Below are 22759 nucleotides of genomic sequence, written 5' to 3' on the forward strand. Positions count from 1 at the left end.
ATCCCCTGCCACAGGCTCCGAGTTTCTCTGGTGTCGCTGAATTGATGGGCTATTCTCCTGGAGTACTGTCTCTTAGCTTCTCTGATGCCGCGGGATAGGTTGGCCCTGGCTGTTCTCAGGTCCACCTCATCTCCAGCTCTGAATGCAACGTTCCGTGTCTCCAGGAGTCTGTAGACCTCCCCTGTCATCCACAGCTTCTGGTTAGCCCGAACAGTGATGGTTTTCTGTGACTGTTACATCCCCAATACACTTGTTGATGTAGGCAGTGACAGTCTCTGAGTACTCTTGGAGGTCAGTGGTGTTATTGTAAGTGGCAGCCTGCTTAAACATATTTCAGTCTGTTGTATCAAAGCAGTCTTGAAGAGTGTCTGACGACCCTCCTGGCCACACTTGAATCTGTTTCTGAACTGGTTTGGCGACTTTAACGAGCGGTCTGTATGCAGGCATTAGCATGACAGTGATGTGGTCTGAGGCACCAAGGTGGGGGAGGGGGAGGGCTTTTTAAGCTCCTATCTGTGTGGTGTAAACAAAGTCTAAAATGTTTTTACCCCCTGTTGGAAAATGAATGTGTTGGTTTATTTTTGGAAACACACTCTTTAAGTCTGCATGGTTGAAATCCCCATCCAAGATGAGAAAAGCATCAGGGTGTGCTGTCTGCTGCTCACTGATGTGCTGGTGCAGTTCATTTAGTGCATCGTTCCTGTTGCTGTTGTTGTTGTTCGGGGGAATGTAAACCGAAACGAGCAGTGCGGCAGTATATTCCCTCGGCAGATAGAACGGCCGGCACTTAATAATCATAAACTCCACCAGGGGTGAGCAGTGTTTGCAGATCACAACAGCATCATGGCACCACGCATCATTGATGTAAACACAAAGCCTGCTGCCACGGGTTTTTCCTCCCGCGACGAGAGCTCTGTCTGCTTGATAGCACGTCAGCTGGTCGAGCTGAATAGCGCAGTCTGGAACGCTGTTGCTAAGCCATGTTTCCGTGAACACAAAAACACAACAGTCTCTTACAGTCCTTTGAGTTGAACATAGGAATTTCTATGTAGTCCAGTTTACTGCCAAAGAGCGTACGTTAGCCAGTACGATGGTGGGGATAGACGGCTTGTGTGGGTTAGCCGTTAGCCTAGCCCGGATACCTCCACGCTTACTCCTCTTCTGCTTCCTCTCACGCCGCTTGTGGCGCCTCCGCTGTGGGCGAGATGCAGCAGTGGGGGTCGGTGATGATGTAGGCCTCTGGAGCAGACCGAGGGCCCGCAGCTGTTCCGCATGCATGGAGTTTAACTCTAAAAATGCGGTTTTGCCGACATCCAGCAGAAACTCACGACTGTATGCGCGCTTAAAGACAGGTAGACGCGATGACGACGTACAAAAACACTGCGACTCACTAGACAAAAAACACGAAAACACCGTTCTGTCGGAACAGTGAAAAGCCGCTGCGTGTGGACGTGCCGCCATCCTAAACAAACCCAGATCAGGCCGGCGCCTTGACACCTTTATTGGACTTTGCTATCCTAGGTACTACCAAAAGTCCAGAGTTTTGTGACATGAGGGACATGATGGATTGTAGCGTGGTAGAAGACTACTTAGGTATGCAGGAGCTAAACCATTAAGGGCCTTATAGGTAAGTAATAATATTTTGTAACTGATACAGAACTTAATAGGTAGCCAGTGCAGAGACTGTAGAATTAGGGTAATATGTTCATATTTCCGTGACCTGGTAAGGACTCTAACCACTGCATTTTGGACTACCTGTAGCTTGTTTATTGAAGATGCAGTTCAACCACCTAGCAGTGCATTACAATAGTAAAGTCTAGAGGTCATGAATGCATGAACTAGCTTTTCTGCATCAGAAACAGGTAACATGTTTCGTAGCCTGGCAGTGTTTCTGAGATGGAAGAATGCTGTTTTTGTAACATGGAAAATATGGTTTTCAAAAGACAAGTTGCTGTCTAATATAACACCCAGATTTTTGACTGTAGAGGAAGTAACAGTACATCCATCTAGTTGCAAATTTTAATCTACGAGATTCTGTGTACTGTTTTTTTGGTCTAATAAGTAATATCTCGGTCTTATCCAAATTTAATAGGAGAAAATTATTGGTCATCCAATCTTTTAAATTTTTTAACATACTCTGTTACTTTAGATAATTTAGAAGTTTCATCTGGTCTTGTTGAGATATATAGTTGAGTATCATCAGCATAACAGTGAAAACTAATCCTGCATTTTCTAATAATATTACCAAGGGGCAACATGTGTATTGAAAATAGCAGAGGACCTAGGACATATCCATGTGGCACTCCATATTTTACTGGTGATAAATGAGATGACTCCCCATTTAAATAAACAATGTGGTAGCGATTGGACAGGTAGGATCTAAACCATCTTAAAGCCTGTCCTTGAATACCTGTATAGTTTTGTAATCAATCTATGAGTATGTCATGATCTATGGTGTCGAACGCAGCACTAAGATCAAGTAAAACTAGCAATGAGATGCAGCCTTGGTCTGACGCAAGAAGCAAATCATTTGTAATTTTAACAAGTGTATTTTCTTCATAGAGATCTTTTTTTATTTTTTATTTTTTTGCAGGAAGGTGCAAAATTGAGCAGACACAACCTTTTCTAAAATTTTAGACATAAATGGAAGATTTGAAATGGGTTTGTAATTTGCCAGTTCACTAGGATCTAGTTGTGGTTTCTTAATAAGAGGCTTAATTACCGCCAGCTTGAATGGTTTTGGGACGTGACCTAAAGATAACAACGAGTTAATAATATTGAGAAGTGGATCTTCTGCTACAGGTAACAACTCTTTCAGTAATTTAGCGGGTACAGGATCTAATAAGCATGTTGTTAGTTTAGATGCAGTGATAAGTTTATTTAGCTCTTCCTGTCCTATAGTTGTAAAGCACTGCAGTTTATTTTTGGGTGCAATGAATAAAGCAGAAGTATTTGACACTGTAGAATCTACATTTGTTATTGTAACAAATGTCATTGTTTCTGATCTTATCTATTTTATCAGTGAAGAAATTTATGAAGTCATTACTATTAAACTGTGAGGGAATATTTAGATCGGTTGGCCTCTGATTATTTGTTAATCTAGCCACTGTGCTAAATAAAAACCTTGAATTGTTTTGGTTATTTTCTATGAGTTTGTGGTTTTTAGAGCCTGTCTATAGCTGGACATACTGTTTTTCCATGCAATTCTAAAAACTTCCAAGTTAGTTTTTTTCCATTTTTCTCCACTACTACAAGTTTCTTTCTTTAGAGAGTGGGTATTACTGTTGTACCATGGCACAGTACGTTTTTCTCTAATCTTTTTTCAGTTTGATGGGGGCAACAGCTTCAAATGTATTAGAGAAGATAGTGCCCATGTTGCCAGTGATTTTGTCTAGTTCATTTGTATTTATGGGTACACAGAGTAGTTGAGATAAATCAGGCAGGTTATTTGTGAATCTGTCTTTCGTGGCTGGAAAAATAGTTCTGCCTATACGATAACGCAGAGCCATATAGTTAATATCAGTAATACGCAGAATGCACGATACAAGGAAATGGTCAGAAGTATCATCACTTTGAGGTACGATATTTATATCAGTAAGATCGATTCCATGGGATATAATTAAATCTAGCATATGATTAAAACAATGAGTGGGCCCGGTGACATTTTGCTTGACTCCAAAAGAGTTTATTAGGTCGTAAACGCAAGTCATAATGCATCATTTGTATTATTAACGTGAATGTTAAAATCTCTGATAGTTAGCGCTTTATCAGCGTAACCAATAGGTCTGAGAGGAAATCTGCTAATTCTTTTAGGAATTCTGTATATGGCCTTGGTGGTCTATACACAGTAGCCAGACCAAGAGATATAATAGATTTCTTTAGCATATCTGACAGCGTAACATTATGCAGAAGTATTTCAAATGAGTTAAACCTGTATCCTGTTTTCTGGTTAACATTGAGAATATCACTATATATTGTTGCAACACCTCCAAGCAGAGTACATCAGAACTATTATCTGTGATCATTTCATTTACAATAACTGCTTTGGGTGTGAGTGATCTAATGTTTATGAGCCCAAATTTTAAATATAGTTTTTGTTCATTTATTTTACATTTTTCTGGTTTAATCACGATCAGATTTTTCTATATTTTGACCTCACTATTCGGGGAACAGACACAGTCTTAATAGATTGGACAGCGCAAGTACTTCTATCATTTAATCCCTGGTGAAAAACAAGTTAAAGAGAATAGGATAAACACACATCCTTGTTTCACCCCATTTGAAATGTCAAACAAAAGTGAAATGTTGCCATTTGAGAGGACAAATCTCTTCATCCTATCATGGAAAAGGCAGATCAGGTTTATGAACTTTCTGGGGCACCGAAACTTTGTGAGAATTGCTATTCACAGTGTCAAAGGCCTTTGTAAGGTCAATAAAAATAGCATAAAGATCCATATGCTGCTCAGTGCATTTTTCTTGAACCTGTCTGACTGTGAAGATCATATTGACAGTGCTACGGCCAGGTCTAAACCCACACTGAGCCTCTGGTAGGGACTTTTCTGAGATTAGGTCGATCAGTCTGTTGAGAATGATTCTTGCAAGAATCTTCCCAGCAACTGATAGAAGTGAGATACCTCTGTAGTTGCCACAGTCAGCCTTTCTGCCCTTTTTCTTAAAGAAGGATAACACTGTGGCATCTTTGAATTCTTGTGGCATAATTTCCTCATCCCATATGCTGGTGAGGACATTTTGAACATTGTTTTCCGTCGAATAGACAACAGCGAGCGACATCAAAGGTGCAGAATCAGACATGTACCTGCCACTCACAGCTGGGAGACAGTGGTAGCTCTCTGGCTATTGTTGCCTCCAGAAGTGGATGTGGTGCCAGAGTTGATGCTGTCAGGTGGTGTGCTGTGGTGATGTAAGCTGTAGCAAGGTGCGGGTCCTCAAGCTTGTGCAGCAGGTGTCGAGGCAGTGTCACCTGTCATCCTGAAGTGAGTTGGTATGAGTCAGATGGTTGTTTTTAGGTGTTGTTAACCAGTAGGCTATCCGTGGTACCCGCAGTGTGGAAAAGCCAGGTTAAACTCTCACTGGTAAAAGTGCAGGTGGTTCCAGGGGTCGCAGGGAATTGTTCTAGAGTTTTTTTAGTGTGAAGAGAGTTTCAGACTGACCTAGTGATGATGGCAGGAGGGCAGCAGGTGGTTGTTAGTCACCAGAAGTCTGTTGTTTGCGGTGTCACTTTGCTCTTGTGGTGGCAATGACTTGAGCTTGTCTGAGTTGTAACTCAAAAAATAGGTGTGTCCAGCTGTCCTTGTCCAGGCACCTGTGGGAAGGATGTGGACGAGGATGTTGTGGGGGACTGTCATTGGACATATCTTGGTGTTTTCGCAGGGTGAGGATGCTGTTTTCCATGGCTTCTGCCAGTGGTTGGTCTGGAACTTGGGACGGTTGCCATAGTGACAGCTCTGTCCTTTGCTGGCTAGTGTCTTACTGTAGAAGGGCCTTGCATTGTGGCAATGCTTGGTGCCTTCTGGTGCCTGCTTTGGATTCTGGGTTGTGAAGTTCAGAATCGGTGGGGTCTTAAAAACACTTTTGGTGGAGGCCTTGTGCTTGTTAAAGGCCTTCTCTGTCAGGTCTCGCCGTTGTTGAATAGGCATTGATTTGGGATAGGGCATAATGCCACATAAATGATGACTTACAGTAGGGTGGAGGTTTCGGAGAAAAAGGTTTTTGAAGCTGGTGTCCTCCTTTAGAGAGAGAGGATTACACTTATACGTATCTTGAGTGTTACTTGGATGCTAACAGCTAAATGTTTAGATGAAGGGCTTAGCTTATTTGCCTGTATGGCTGCTAAAGAGTAAGCTTTGGATACACTCAGTTGTTTATTTACACAAGGGTCTGTGACGTGTGTGCTGTTATCATATTGAACCAGAAGAGGCTGCTCTCAACTTCCAGGGTATGAAGTTGCTAAGAGACCAATGTGAGCTTACAACACATGCAAGTGCAGCAGAACTTGTGCTGCTGTAAACATGCATGCCAGTTATGACCTATCGCATACAACTTCATTCACACATCAAAACAGCACATTCACTTCACAGACAATGGCAAATTACTAGTTAGCTAGGCTAGCATTACAACATTAATTCACAATTCAATTGCATCACTTCAATGACTACAATGATATGTGATGGTTACAAGAAGGCCTTAATTCTGGGATATAACTAGTCTAAACAAACAAATGAATGAACATACACTCAACGTACATACAAAGGGGAGCTAAAGCGGATGAATGAAGCCATTATAGAAACTAGAGAATGCAGTTATGGAAAATGAGTCAGAACTACCTGAGAACCATCAATGCAATTTTACAATGGGGTCTACAGCTAAAACTAAACCTCTGTTTCATTTAGTTAAATGTACAATACTTGCATTGCTTTGTTTGTTGAATGAGTGTCCAGATGCAGTCTCGGATGAAAATATTGATGGTTTCAAGGTTTGGACTTGCTATCACATTCTTCTGGGTTTGAAGAATTATGAACACAGACTGAGCTGTGTCAAGGCCTGCCAGGAACGGCAGCTCCGGCTCTAGGACTTAGCAACCAGAACATGGGAGTGTGATGAGAGATGAGTAAAGAGACTAAAAGCTAGGTAGGTCACTGAAGTGAGGCCTTTTAAGTTCTGTGGAGGTCACACCTCTCGGGGGTCATAGAGCCAATGGTGATTTGCACTACTGGAGGAAAAGTTTACAACTTTTTGTCTCTGAACATGGTAATTTGATATGTAACTACATTAGATGTTGATGCAAAGACTACAAAAGATTCTTAGAACACTAATAAGATGCGTGGGTATAAACATATAATATACACTTTCAATTAGATCATCTGAAGCTGAATTCATGACCAAACATGGTATAGGTAAGATCACGTGAATGAGTGGTTCTATGATAAGCATGCAAAAAACAGTATACAATACAAAAGACAACATACAAGAACAGTAATAATATACTCAATGACCTGAGGATATGTGATTGGAATGTCAAAGAAAGGTTGGTCTGTGAATGAGAGTCCCTTTATATGGCATTGTGTGTCTTTCCTATGGGTAAATGAATTGAGAGTTGTTCTGCCCGCATTCCTTTGGGCAATAAAACCAGTGTTATCAGCATTGGTTGTCATGGAACCAGAGGCCTGTTCTGCCTTTCTTAGGTGTTAGATGCATTTCGGGGGAAGGGTCCATAGACCCTCATTGTTGGCTTGTTGATTGAGGGGTGTTACAGAATATTTGTTAAATATAACAAAAAATGCGTGTGTCTGATTGGTTCAGACACTACAGCTATCCTCCATACTGGCAGCTTTACCATTACTAGTCTGATTGATTGCCTTCCTTACTTCCTCCATATTTGGGGGTAGATCAAGGTTATTCATTGTAGACTTCTGTGGGATGGATTTCAATGCCAAGGGGGCAACTGTAGAGGGCCTATTGAGCAAGTCTGAGAAATGTTCCCTCCACTGATTGATAATACTTGTCTTATCTTTCAGTAGGGTGTTGCCATCGGCATAAAGTAGCAACTGGAATCCAAGGGTTTCTTTTGCTGACTTGCTCACCGTCTGCTTATACTGGTTCCACTTCTCAGTTGGATCTCCATAATCAGTAGTATGCCACTGCTTGGATTTAGGGTGCTTCCATGACGTCTTATATTTGTTAGCCATTCTGAATAGTGTGTTGGTAATTGTGAGTGAATTTTCTGTGCACAGCATCAACAGCAATAATCCATTCCTATTCATCCTGCCAAGTCCATGAGGACCAAACATGCCTTCCCAACTGCTGTGGTCATTTCCCACCCTTACATTGAAGCCACCAAGAATTACTAACTTGTCAGTCATTGGTGTAGACTTCACGATAGAACTAAAAAGAACATTATTTTGTGTATTTGGTGTAATGCAATGTGTTTATGCAGTTTAAGGTAAAAAAAAAAAAAACACATTATTTTCCACATACAGTACATTATTGTTTCTCCTCTATGCCCCGCCTTTCTGAAACACGTTGATTTTTACAAAGCTCATCATTCTGAAAAGCAATGTGTACGCTGATTGGCCAGCTATCCAGTGTGTTGTGGTTGGCTGAATGCCTCAAGCATGTGAAGGAAATGTTAAGTCTCTTACCATACTGTGAATGCCGTCTCTCAGCACGATAAGACAAAACCAATAAAACCTAGTTTTAGCTGTTTTAGGAGGGTGTGGTTGACTCTTAACTTGTTTTGAGTTTTTTTTAGTCTTTGCCAATTTACTGATCTTGTAAATCTGCCAAGAGCCTGTAACACTCCAAAGAGAAAGGAAAAATTGAAATCGCATCATATGACCCCTTTCAAATACAGTGTGACCAATATTTTTGGGGTCAGTAACTTACTCTGAGAAATATTAAAATTAACAAGAAATAACTACTCTGTAAACATCACTGACTGAAAATGACTGAATAACTTTATTTTCTTCTAATAACAGACACTATTGAAATTAAAATACAAATAACATCCTAGTCATTTAGGTTTAGTTAGACAAGCAATTCAGATAAACAATCCTGAGCAAAGGGAAGACACTCAGTCATTTGAAGTGATTCATTGATTCTTGTTGGGTCATAGCTGGATGGAGGATCCTCCCTGCTGTGTTTGACACAGACATCATTTTGTCAAACAGTTTGCATCAATCAGCAGCCCTTACTTGCTCCATTGAATCTGTGGCACCAGCGTCACAAACACATTCACAGAGGTGATGATGGGTAAGGGCGGAGGGCAACAAATATAGATTGTTGCTATAAAAGGACCAGGGAGACTGTTTCTAAAAGGCCATTTGTTTTATTCTCTGTTTTTTGTTCTTTGTTTGTAGTTTTGTCTAAATTTTTCTCTCTATGGGAATGAAAAGGATGAAGGACTAATATATATATATATATATATGTGTGTGTGTGTGTGTGTGTGTGTGTGTGTGTGTGTGTGTGTGTGTGTGTGTGTGTGTGTGTGTGTGTGTGTGTTTTTTTTTTTTTTGCCTAGATGCTTGAACATTTGTGTTTTTCTTGGTTCATTAGACTTTGCTATTGTCATTTCTGAGTGTCTTATAGTACAACATATGGTTCAACTATGCACTGACTTGACATCACAAGAAAGTGTTTATTGATTTGACTATGTTTAACAAGATAAAATTATGACTCTCTTTAGGATTCAGTGCTTTAATCAGAATCCGAATAGTCTAAAGCTCAACAGCAATATGCTAGACTTAAAGGGGGCAAATGTTAGAAAACCTGTGTAACAGAGTGGATGAGTGCGAGGAGGTTAGTGACATGCTGGATTAGATAAACTGTCATTCACAAGTCCTAAGCATTTGATTGAGGATGAACACAGATCAGACTTAATTTCCACACCAAAATACATGTCTCAGGGCTCCAAACAAAAAACAACAACAACAACAACAACAACAACAAAAAAAATGAATAAGGAGCCATTGACTCCTATAAGAAAAAAAGCAGGCACCAAATTATTTTTTAGGTGCCATGAACGTTTTATTTATTATTATTATTATTATTATTATTATTATTATTATTATTATTATAACATTTCAATCACACTATCATGTGTTTTTGCCTCATCCTTTCTTGACTTTATCAGTATTTCAATCCATCTTGTAGATGACCTGGAAACTAAGGTTCACTTAAAGTGGGAACTAAATTTTTTTTCCAATTGAATTGGAATATACAGTCACAAAGAATTGTTCATTATCTGTACCAGTATCATGGACCATAAGCATAATTTGGCCACTGAGTGTAGTTTGGGCTCCTCAATGCATCCTGTAAATGTTATCATTCACTTAAAAATAAAGGTGCTTCACGGTGCCGTAGAAGAACCTTTTTTTGTCAAAATGGTTTCATAAAGAACCTTTAACATCTGAAGAACCTTTACGTTTCACAAAATGTCCTTTGAGGCGAAAGAAGGTTCTTCAGATTATAAAAAGTTGAGAAAGAGATGATACTTTAAAGAACCTTTGACTGAATGGTTCTTTGTGGAACCTTTTAAGCACCTTTATTTTTAAGAGTGTATGTCTTTCACACATTCAGTCTGTTTTTCTTAATTAGTAAAATGCAATTTTAAAGGAGTTGAATCATGTAGACAACAGGTCAAGTAAAAATATTAAAATGTTTATATAGCAATTAAAATATTAAAATAAATATAGCAAAATGCTCCTCTTTATAGTTGTTTTTCTAGCTGACTGATGAGCTTATGGACACCAAATGGTTATTCTGAGGTAAATGTATTTTACGTTGCAATGGTAAGGCTTCAAGCTTTACACGTTTTCCACTGTTTGAAACACTGAATGAGCTTTTACATAAGACATTTTAGAAAGTTGTACTGTAGGCTCTCTTATAAAATAGCTGTTAATTGCTGTTAATTCATGATCATTATGTACTACAGTAGTAATGAAAAAGATTAAATGGGTTCAATTGCCGCTTGAACTGAGGTGCTAAAGGGACCGCGCATGCCGCATTAAAGAGTGCTAAAAAAATTATTTATTGTTTGTATTTCATTATGAATTTTGAATAATTTTAAAGCTGATAATTTGTTATTAAATAGTAAGAAATCTTTTAGCGATTACTGGACGGCAAGTTCACGCATTAACAGAACACAGCATACACCTAAGATCTTAAGAAGAAGCCATATTATTAATGATTATAAACGAGAATTGTTAACGATATTGCCAATATCCACACAGCTGACAGCTTTACCTGTTGTAGTTTTTTCAAGCTGTGCACGAAATAGATGCTGCTTTTCCTCACGTTCACTTCGCATGTCTCCGTCATTTCAATCTCTCTCGCACTGCACATCTGAGCTGTGTTTATCAGGTGTGTATCAGAGCTTCTGCGCAGCAGAGATGAGGACTGTTTGAAATGCTTTTTCCACTAAAACTTTGATGTGCGTCGTCTCAGTTTAATACGTGAACATAGCAAATGATACTATCGCAAAACAATCAGGAAAAAAAGGCATTACATACAAATTTTTAAGTTATAACATGCAAATACATAGGCCTAGTCGCCAGTGGTGACCTTAGCAAAAAATTCACTGGCAATTTAATATCTTTGGTCGCAAATGTGACCGTTTTAGTTGCAGTTTGTAGCCCTGGACTGTCTAATTCAGGAGAGTGGTGTGTGATGGTTTACACCTAAACCATTAGTGTAGTTTCATACTTTTTGTAGTCCAATGCATATTTCTCATCATTGGTCTATTTTTGAAATTCAAGAAAGAAAAAGTTAATTAAACATTCATCGACACATTCACAGTAGTGTTTTGTGTCTATATGGCGTATGGTTGGGCGTATTGATAGTCTGTTATAGGCTTTTCAGCAAAATATACAGAAATTGTGATGGAATAATTTTTCCTCATATTAGTGAAAATTGTCCTTGAACCTTTAGTTAAAATCCTTTATTATATGTGACCCTGGACCACAAAACCAGTCTTAAATCGCAGGGGTATATTTGAAGCAATAGGCAAAAATACAGTTGTATGGGTAAAAATTATGCCAAAAATCATTAGGATATTAAGTAAAGATCATGTTCCATGAAGATATTTTGTAAATTTCCTACTGTAAATATATTAAAACTTAATTTTTTATTAGTAATATGCATGGCTAAGAACTTCATTTGGACAACTTTAAAGGTAATTTTCTCAATATTTTGAGTTTTTTGTACCCTCAGATTCCAAAAATTCAAATAGTTGTATCCCGGGCCAAATTTTACTTATTTATTCAGCTTTCAGATGATGTATAAATCTCAATTTTGAACAGTTTACCCTTATGACTGGTTTTGTGGTCCATGGTCACATATAGTTGTCTCTTTTCTAATGAATACTAGTGTTTTGTTGTGTTCATGTTATTTAATTTGATAGAAAAATAAGACAATACTGTAATTTTATATTTAGATTTGAGCAAATATTTTGCCGAAATTTACTAGTGCATTTACATTTGCTAGTTTAAAAACTAGATTTTCAAAACCAACTTACAAAAGAACTGCTAGAGAAAGCAAGAATCTGTTTATTTGGATTTCTGACTTTATAAATACTTAATATAAATATAAATACTGAGATGTAAATACTTATAATAAATATGATATATTTTTAATATATATGATAATTCTCCCTAAGATTTAGTAGCTTGTATTCTCAGCCTTGCTGCTATTTCCTGTTGGTTTGAGATTATTTTTTTATTCGAGCAGGAACAGATCTTGCTGTGTAAATTCCAAATCAATAAAAGACAGCTATTATGCCACTATTCACACAGAAAAATCAATCATGTTACAGCAGCTGCCCAATGTTATGGAGCTTAGAGGAGAAATTGGAGAAAAGATAGAAGATATTTTCTGTAATGTGTGTGTCTCAAATTTTGTACATAGGAAATGAAGATGGGTGTGATTGTGTGAGTGTCAGGTTGTGCTGATTTTTCATTTACAATGCTCAGTGTCATCCACAGTGTGCAAGAGTGCTCATGATTCCCCGTTCTCATTAATTTTCTTTTCCTCAGCGTCTCGCCTCTTTTGTAACTGTATCAATTTGAATCTGTCCTCATACAGTCACAAAATATTTTGTTTGAATATGAATGACCTCTCATTAAACAAATGTTTAATCCATTAATTCTGTTAAGTTTAGTTCTGCTCTCATTCCACGATTTAAACAGAGATTCCAGTAGGGGGGTTTCATACCTCAATTATTTCTCCTATATATAGACACAGTGTGATTCAATGCAAATCAAGACTTTTGTTTCTCATTTTTGTCATGAGAAAAAGACTCCAGAAATATTATGCCTTCTTTTTTAAGGGATTTTGACAACATCACAAACTTGAAATGCTATGATGCTATTACAGATGCTATTACAAGTCTGAGATGTGTACAGTATATAAACTCAAACCTTTCTTAAATTAAGAAAGGTAATTGCAACTTTAAAAACTCAGATAAATAAATAAATGTGATAAGTAAATTCTAAATTGTGAGATAAAAAGGTGCAATTGCTATTTTTGGCAACACTTTATTTTGATTGTCCACTTTAGACATTCTACTAACAGTGCAACTTTGCAACTAGCAGTCATCAGATTATTAGTAGACTGTCTGCTTAATAGCTTCTAACACTTTATTTTGATAGGTCCACAACATACAACATACAACGACTATAAGAATCTTTGCAAGTATATAACTTATTCTACTAACCCTAAACCTAACCTAACAGTCTACTCTGAGAATTAGTTGGCATGTAGTTTCAAAGTTACTTATAGTTAGTAGAATGGACTAGTTAGTAGTGGACTATAAAAAGAAAGTGTAAACCTATTTTTTTATTCTGTGGCAGAAACTGAAAAAAGCAGACTTTCAAGATGTAAACTATTGTGAGATGTAAGTTCAGAATTGCAAATAAATAATAAATAAATAAATAAATAAATAAATAAATAAATAAATAAATAAATAAATAAATAAAAAAATAAAAATAAAAAAATAAAGAGAGAATTTTCAGTTCAATATCTCACACTTAAGACTTCAGGAGTGTTTGGGAAATCTGTTTGAAAACAATCCAAATTAAGGTTCTATTTGGTGATGAACATGGGCTATAAATTAGCAAGTACAGACATTTGCTATAAATGACACATAACCGAAAACTCTGCTGAGATATGATAGAGCAACCTCTGATTAATAACATTTTCCTTTGTGTTGGCGTACTGCTGCTTGGTTTCATTACATGTCTGCAGCTTCACTGACATTGAATTATGTCTCTCAGTTTCAGGCTTCTTCCCTGGCCACAGCTCATGGATTTCCTCACGGAGTATCCCTACAATGACACTTATTATGACAACGGGACCGGGGTTCTCAACAGCACAAGTTGTGAGGCCAAGCATCAGTATAACTACTATGCCATGCTCCTGACTCTCCTCATCTTTGTCATTGTCTTTGGCAATGTGTTGGTGTGTATAGCAGTCTCCCGAGAGAAAGCGCTGCAGACGACCACTAATTACCTCATTGTCAGCCTGGCGGTGGCAGATCTTCTTGTGGCCACATTAGTTATGCCCTGGGTGGTGTACCTTGAGGTAAGAAACATTAATTGTGTCATATGGAGCCATGTTTCTGGGTTACTGGATGTTGAAAATAACCTAAGGCTGTCAAAAAATGAGCCTCAACCTTGAATTTTAAACACTTTAAGGATATGAGGCATGATTCAAAGTGCCTCACTATTGTTTAAATATGTGCTGTTGAATTAATTTAATTGGATAACCAGGTAACAACACCTTCGGGACATGTCCCAAGGGTTTCTGTAAGCTGGTGCCTTACAGCTTTCGGGTTTATAATGCACTCGGCACCACATGGCTTCTGTGTCGGCTGTGTGATTTCCAGCTCCCAGATAGCCAATTGATCTGTCCTTTGTCCTTGAAACATATTGCACCTCAGACCATAATTTGTAGCCCCACAAAGGTTCCATAGGAACTAGAGGAGCTGAAGCAATGCATCAATAGGGTAATTTCACATTTTCTCTATTTCCTTATTCTTATGTTACAGTCTGTATAAGACCACAAATAGAACCCTGCAAGTGCTATTTTGGAATTTTGATGCAGTGAATAATATGAATGATTTTAAGGTTTGTACATATGGACACAGATTTAACTGCCGTGACATACAGTGTTGGCCAAAATTATAAAAAACAGTGATATTTTCATCAGCTAAATAATGGTTTTAAGTCAGTAATTTCTGTCTTTTGCTGTAATGTGTCAGTAGGAAATATCAGTTTACATTTCTAAACATTCAATTTGCCATTCATTTAATAATGCAGTGAGATTATTGTTTGCACAAGCCACAAGGAGTCTGACAACAGCCAGTGCTCCACACAGAGATCTGATCTCATTATCATCAAGTCTGTCTGGAATGACATGAAGAAACAGAACAAACTGAGACAGACTAAATCCAGAAGAACTGTGGCAATGTCTCCAAGATGCTTCAAGAAACCTACCTGCAAAGCTACCTGAAAAACTATGTGCAAGTGTACCTAGAGCAAAATTTGCTTCAAATGCAAAAGATGTTTACACCAAATGTTTATTTTACTTTATACATTATTTTTGACAGCATCCTTATTTTACAGCATTTTTACACAAGTGTCGAAACTTTTAACAATACTGTAGCTTTGCAGGTAGGTTTCTTGAAGCATATATAAATATTTATATGTATGTCACAGTTTGCTGGAGCAAGGGAACGAGGAAACGAGGAGAAGAGGAGTAATCTTCACAATCTTTAATGGAAAAAAAGCAGGGAACATCGAGAACACTGGAAACAAGGAATGATATAAGACACCAGATGCTAGACACAGGCAGACACAGGGTTAAGTAACCAAGAACTAATGAGGATAATTAATACACACTTGTATCTAATAGAACTCAAATGGAAACAGGAACAGGCACACCAAATATTAGCTTGGAAACACATGGGGAGCAAAACAGACACAAAACACAGAACAGAGTCTGACAATATAGTGATGACAAAGTGACAGATATATACATATATATAGTATTGAAAACTAATATTGTCTAAATATAATTTATCCATGCATGCTGGGAGCTTAACCATTAACAAATCAGTAGCATTGTTGAATATAAAAATTAGGCAAGTTGGGCCACCATCAATTAAAATAATATTGTTAGTCTACCATGCATAGATGTGATATTAGTTTTCCTCTATGACACAAAATTAGAGTCTCTGCCATGGTTTAAAGTATAAAGCAGGCATACAAAAGGTTGACTTATGGACATGTTTATGTGATGTTTGTAAGTCTAAATAGGCTAATTGCTAGCACTTTCTTGCTAAACAGTATGACGTCCGTCCCTTCCCAGATGGATTGCTACTGCAGGTCATTTGATAATGATATATTAACCTTCATTGATAGATTTATCGAATGACTTTCTGTGGCATAAAATTATAACAAATTGACAAATCTTTTGTCATTATGTTGTTTTTGTTGTTCAAGCACCCCTGTATTTGCATTTGCTTTAATCAGGCAGACAGTAGTTATTTTAGTATCATAGAGATAATATTACAGTTTTGATTGGCATTATTGTTTTTATTTTCATGTTTTCTGTTTCCATTTTAATTTTAATTATTTTTCATAATTTTGATATTTTTATTATTCAATTAATATGTCTATAAGGTTTTTATAAAATTTTATTTCAATTTAGTTTTAGTAAAATGTTGCCTTTGCAAAAAGCTTAATTTTTATTAATATTATTAATTTATTTTTATTTTATAAAGTATATTTTATTTTGACAAACACATTTTTATGATTTAAGTTTTAGGTTGGCAGAGACCTGATGGCTCTTGATGTTTGTAGCTGAAGCCAACTGTTGCATTTATTCAAATTCAGTTAGTGCTCAGGGCAATATTATCTCCAAAGCCTACAATTCCACTGCTAAAGCGCAACAGGCATTCTCTGTTGAATTGCTCTTTAGTTGCACCATTAACCAGAAATAATGATAATAGTGCTGAGAATGTAGGGAATGTGTGCTTTTGGTTGCACAAATGGAGAATTTTAATGTACTGTCTTTGAGTCCATTTCTTATTATTGAGATATCAATGAAACAAACATCAGGCATTCTGCTATACAGAAAAGACAAAAAAAAAAAAAAAAAAAACTTACAAACACTCCACAGAAATTTTCATGGGGACATGAAATATCACCCATATCAAGTTTCAGGGTAACCTCAGATGTGCAAAAACCTCATTGGTAGCGCAGCATTATTAAAGAAGCCTTATCATGGTTAAAATAAAAGCATGCTGACATTTTCATTCAGTGGTAACTTTGAAATTCTGTGGCTCTGCACAATTCATGTACGGCAGGTCAGGAGAAAAGGAGAGACCCACTTGGCGTCATTGCCATGTCTCTTGCCAATGTCCATCTCACTCCGCATCAGTCTGTGGAACTTGCCTTTGGCTGCAATTCGCAGGGTCAGCTCAGCTGCTCTTTCAAGCTCCTTGAAAAAATGTGGCCACCGTATTGCTCACGGTGAATGATTAGATGGGTTTATGCAATAAGTTCTGTTACTATAAAGTAGCTCACAACTCAGATCAGAAACATGAATGATGTTATCCACCATTCTTGAACAGAAAACTCTATTCACTTATATAAAAAAAGCTATTTAAATTATAATACACAAAGAGGACTAGAAAGGACTGTATAACATTCTGACGTGTCAGCATGTTTATTGTCTTCAGTTGTCTTAAGAGAGCCAATTTAATTATAAAACCACTTGAAATGCCCAAACTTTTGGCCCAACAGAAATTATTGAACTAGCAAACACCTTTTGTCTGTATGTTGATGATTTTGGCTGCTGTAGTAAGAGTGTCTTTAGGAGGCAGAGAGTGTTTCGTAATAATGTATTATGGTTTTTTACGATCGCTATGACAATTTTTTCAATACTTTTAAAAATTTTCCTAAACTCTTAACACAGTTAGCACAACATCCATCTGTGTAGGCTATACAGTTAACACATTTCTTGTTGCTTTAACACAAAATTCATACAGTTAACACAAATTTAAAATGCTTGAACTTATTTTACACACAAGCTCAACCAAGAACAAAACAATGTAATTGTACTGCCAAATTTTCAAATGCTTCCACACTGTATGTCAGATCAAATAACATCATGTTCTAAAACTAACTTATAGGCTAAAGTCAAAGTGAACAGCTGTTCATATTGTGAATTGAAATGAGGTTTTATTAACAAAGTTTGGGAGGAGCACGTGCAGATAATTAACACAGGTGGAGAGCACTCAGCAATCAATGGTAAGCAATCAATTCATTTGACAGTCTCGCAGCAGTTAGTAGCTTTTTGGTCTCAGCTCTGCTACCATGTCTAAATTAAGCTCTTCATCCGATGAGGACGTAAACATCACCATGGATGCACCTTTCGCAAAATGAACAAAGCGGAGCTGTATGATCTGTACGTTTCCCTACAGTCAACTCCCAAAACGACCCACAGGCAGCGCAAAGCCCGCAGAGCCCAAAATTCGCCTGCCCAGCCACCACCATCGTGTTCCCGCACAGGATCCGGCTCGCTTCGCCCATCGAGCCGCAGCAACAGGCCTTCAGCGAGCCTGGGCCGTGCCCCAGATTCCGCCATGGCAGGTCCACACCCACCTCTTGATGAGGCCCAGCCCTCCACCACGGTTTCTGCTGCCACAGTGCCGCATGCAGCCGGGCCCAGCAGCCTCCCCACAGCCACTCAGTTTTATACTCCTGCTGTTCATAACCCTTTTTCTTTTCAGTGGCCTACAACCCCCGTTGGAGACACTAGCGTGAGGCCATCGCTGCTAGCAGCACAGGCCCAAGAATATCAACAATTCTATCCACCAGGTTATAACCCCGCCCACTTCCAGTGGCCTGCAGCTCCAGTAGCTCAAACAAGCGCAGGCCTGCCTCCACTTGCAGCTCAAGCCCATACTTCATCCTATAATCCTTCCTTTTCGTCATACCCTCCAACTAACTTTCCTTTTCAAGCCACAGCGGATCATCTAAGCGTGAGGCTGCCGCCGATATTCGCAGCCCCGGATTATACCCTTCCCAGCTCTCTCATACAAACTAAATCACCATATTCTCTCAGCAACTCCGATGCCTGTTCCGTCCAACGCAGTTGCCATGGAACCACCACCAGTATCCCAAAGTATCCGTGCACAGATCCTATCAGGTGCGGATGTAGACCTTTCCTCTCTTCTCCCTCTACTCCCCGCAGCGGAACCAGACCGCCGACTAGATTGCGGTGATTTCTCAGTTACCCTGAAAAACACAAACACTCACTTATCTCGTGTTCTTTCATTTTCTGAATTTGCAATTGCTTTTTCCTGTTTCACTGAAATCATCTGTTCAGCTTTCCCCCACAGGCGGCGCAAACTGAACGATTATCAAGCAATCATAGCCGAGCTCGCACTGTCCTATGGGGGTGGGCACTTCTACACGTACCATAAACTTTTTTCAGCAAAAAGTGCAGTGCGAGTCGCACAGTGGAATCAGCACACATACTGGGGCGCACTCGACTCAGATCTCCACACCAGAGTGTTTTTAGTTTGCAAAAACATTACTTGCGCAGTTTGCAGGTCAGTGACGCACTCAACTGCATCGTTCCCGCAGGTTAACCCTTCCTCTCTTCCCTACGCGGGAACAAACACCGCTAAATCCACCAGCTACATGCCTCAGGCAGCAACCACCCACGCAAACCAGGACTCTCCTTTCGACGAAAGCCGACAGCCCTGTATTAACAATGGTAAATGTAACAGACTGCGCTGCCGGTTTATGCACATCTGTAGTTTCTGTGGCGGCGCTCATGCCCGCATCGTATGTCCAGTTTATAAATCTGTGAATAAAAAAATCAAAAAATTATTTGGCGACTCCTGTAAATATTTCGCGCATGCACTTCGAACTAGCTCATCACCCGGACGCTGAATTTACTCATTATCTGATGTCAGGCCTAAAAAATGGCTTTAAACCCGGCTTAGAATGCACACTCTCCCCCAAAACATCACATGTAATAATCTTTAATCTGCCCTCATAGAACCTGAAGTCGTAAACAAACTGATCAAAAAAGAAGTTGAGCCGGCCTTCATGATCGGCCCGTTTGACAGTCCTCCATTTGATCTGTTTCGTATTAGACCCATTGGAGTGGCTACATGAAAATTCTCGGGTAAAAAATGCCTAATAATCGATCTGTCAGCCCCGCACAATTCCCCGTTCCCAAGCATAAACAGCTTGATCCCTCTCGATGAATTTTCGCTTAAATACCACGACATAGATTAGGCTATCGACATAAACAAAATCGTAGGTCGGGTGCTTGGCTTGCAAAAATTGACATTACATCTGCTTTCAAAGTAATGCCCATCCATCCAGATTCATGGCACCTATTTGGAGTTCGCTGGCTCGGGAAATATTATTTTGCAGTGTGTTTAACTTTCGGATGCAAAAGCAGCCCTAAAATTTTCGGCATGCTATCAGAAGCCGTCTGCTGGATTTTGGCGAACAAATACGCCATTCCCCACCTCATTCACTTGCTAGACGATTTTTTAATAATCTCGCCCCCCAATGCCATCCCAGCTGCGCACATCCTCACAGTCCAAAACATTTTTTCTGAGCTAGGAATTCCTATCGCAGAGGAAAAAACCATGGGCCCTGCAACATCCATTGAGTTCCTAGGAATTCATTTGGATTCAGACAAATTCCAAGCATCCCTGCCCAAAGAGAAAATTGACCGAATAATTCTCGTCTCTTCTGCTTTCCTTGAAAAATCAAATTGTTCAAAACGCGAACTCCTATCCCTGCTCGGACATTTAAACTTCGCAATGCGCATCATTCCGCAGGGCCGCCCCTTCATATCGCATCTCCTCTCACTCGTGTCCTCCGTTCATTTGCTAGAGGAACTCATTTCCATAACTCAAGCATGTCGCGATGAACTCAGGCTATGGTTAACATTTCTAAACCAGTGGAACGGCCTATCCTTTTTCTATAACAACTTGGTTTCGTCCCCGACCGATATCCAGCTGTACACAGACGCCGCCCCCTCAATCGGTTTCGGGGGATTTTTTCAAGGTCGTTGGTTTGCGGCTCCATGGCCACCGCAGCTCCAGGACATATCTCAATCCTCAGCTCTATTCGAGCTCTACCCTCTCGTAGTAGCAGCTTTTCTGTGGGGGAAAGAATGGGCCGCTAGTAGCATTTTAGTGCATTGCGACAACGACGCAACAGTGCATTGCATTAACAAAGGCCGTTCCCATTCACCTGCTCTGATGCCACTGTTAAGGCGTCTCACCTGGATTTCAGCTTGCGACCAATTCATCATAATTGCTAAACACATCCCTGGATCAGAAAACCAAATCACTGACTCCCTGTCTCGTTTTCTGTTTCAGAAATTCAGGATGCTGGCTCCAGAGGCGGATCAATTCCCAACTATTCAGTACCTCGCTATTCAGAACTAATATTCCCATAACCCACCCATTAAAACCCCTGCTTGACGCATCGCTCGACACTATCCTCCATGCAGTTTCTCCCAGAACCCTCCAATCCTACGTGACTGCTTGGAGATGTTTCAAAACATTCCATGTCTCTTATAACATGCCTTTCCCTGATTTTTCTCTTCTTTCAGTCACCTCTTTTATTTCCTACCTTAATAGCATTAAGGGCCTTCAAATCGGGTCCATCAAAGGTTACTTGAGCGGCATCCAGTTTTTCCATAAATTGATGTACGGCGCTCCTTCCCCTGAGATAAACGACTCACAAACCTCCCTCCTGATCAAAGGGATTCAAAGATCCCAGCCCACCCAACCTTACGCTAAACAACCCATAACCCTAGACATTCTCACCAAATGTATTCACGCCCTCCGCACAGGCTACCAGCCCATCAGTACCGCTCGCACACTCGACGCTATGTTTATCCTAGCCTTTTTTGGTTTTCTCAGATGCTCGGAACTCGCCATCACTTCCAAATTCGACACAAAAATCCACCCCACCATCTCAGATTTATCAGTAATAGATGGTGAATCAATTTCATATTTGATTAAACAAAGTAAGACCGACCAAACCAAAAAAGGTCATTTCATATACATTTTTAATCTCTCATCGCCAATCCAACCATACCAGTCAATTCTGGCATATTCGCAATGAAGAAGCTCTCAGGCTAAATCTCCTCTAGAACCCCTATTCATAGACGAATCCAAAAAACCTGTGACACGTTTTGGTTCCAGAAACACCTCAAAGCCGTTCTCCAACAGTCAGGCATTCTAGTAAAGAATTTTTCAAGTCACTCATTCCGTATTGGGGCAGCAACTTCAGCAGCCCAAAAAGGCCTCTCCCAACAGCAGATCCAAGACCTTGGGAGATGGTCCTCAGATGCTTTCCATAGCTATATCAGGACCAACCGATTCCACATTAAAAAAGCTCACCAAACCCTTATTTAATGAGAAGGGGGAGAAGAAGAAGAAGAGAGGAGGAGGAGGAGAAAGAAAAAAAAACTTTCCCGGTAGAGCTCTTACGTTTTCTCTTTCGTCCAGTGAGCATTGGGTCTCACAGCGGACGCAGTGTGAGAAAATCTCCCAGTCAAGCTCTCATTTTCCTCTTTCCTGTTTTCTCTTTCTGTCCAGCGAGCATTTGGTCTCACAGCGGACGCAGCGAGAACTTTCCCGGTAGAGCACTTACATTTTCTCTTTCGTCCAGCGAGCACTGGGTCTCACAGCGGACGCAGTGTGAGGAAAATCTCCAGGTCAAGCTCTCATTTTCCTCTTTCCTGTTTTCTCTTTCGTCCAGTGAGCATTTGGTCTCACAGCGGACGCAGCGAGAACTTTCCCGGTGGAGCACTTACGTTTTCTCTTTCGTCCAGCGAGCATGGACGCAGTGTGAGAAAATCTCCCGGTCAAGCTCTCATTTATTTTATTTTTTTTCTCTCTTTCCTGTTTTCTCTTTCTGTCCAGCGAGCATTGGGTCTCACAGAGGACGCAGTGTGAAGAAAATCTCCCGGTCAAGCTCTCATTTCCCTCTTTCCTGTTTTCTCTTTCTGTCCAGCGAGCATTTGGTCTCACAGTGGACGCTGTGAGAACCTTCCCGGTAGAGCACTTACTTTTTCTCTTCCGTCCAGCGAGCATTGGGTCTCACAGCGGACGCAGTGTGAGAAAATCTCCCGGTCAAGCTCTCATTTCCCTCTTTCCCGTTTTCTCATTCTGTCCAGCGAGCATTTGGTC

At 39.6% G+C, this 22759-nt stretch overlaps 1 protein-coding gene across 1 annotated transcript in view; it reads left to right on the plus strand.

The window, feature by feature from the left end:
• Positions 1-22759, plus strand: part of LOC109105188 (D(2)-like dopamine receptor) — a 120122-nt gene that overhangs the window by 57121 nt on the left and 40242 nt on the right. Inside the window, exon 2 of the mRNA XM_042724947.1 lies at positions 13788-14094. Within this exon, the coding sequence (XP_042580881.1) occupies positions 13816-14094 (279 nt within the window). The 5' untranslated portion in view covers positions 13788-13815. The remainder of the gene's footprint in view (positions 1-13787; positions 14095-22759) is intronic.

This window comes from Cyprinus carpio, chromosome B5 (genome assembly GCF_018340385.1).
Source record: "Cyprinus carpio isolate SPL01 chromosome B5, ASM1834038v1, whole genome shotgun sequence".
Lineage (NCBI taxonomy): Eukaryota > Metazoa > Chordata > Actinopteri > Cypriniformes > Cyprinidae > Cyprinus > Cyprinus carpio.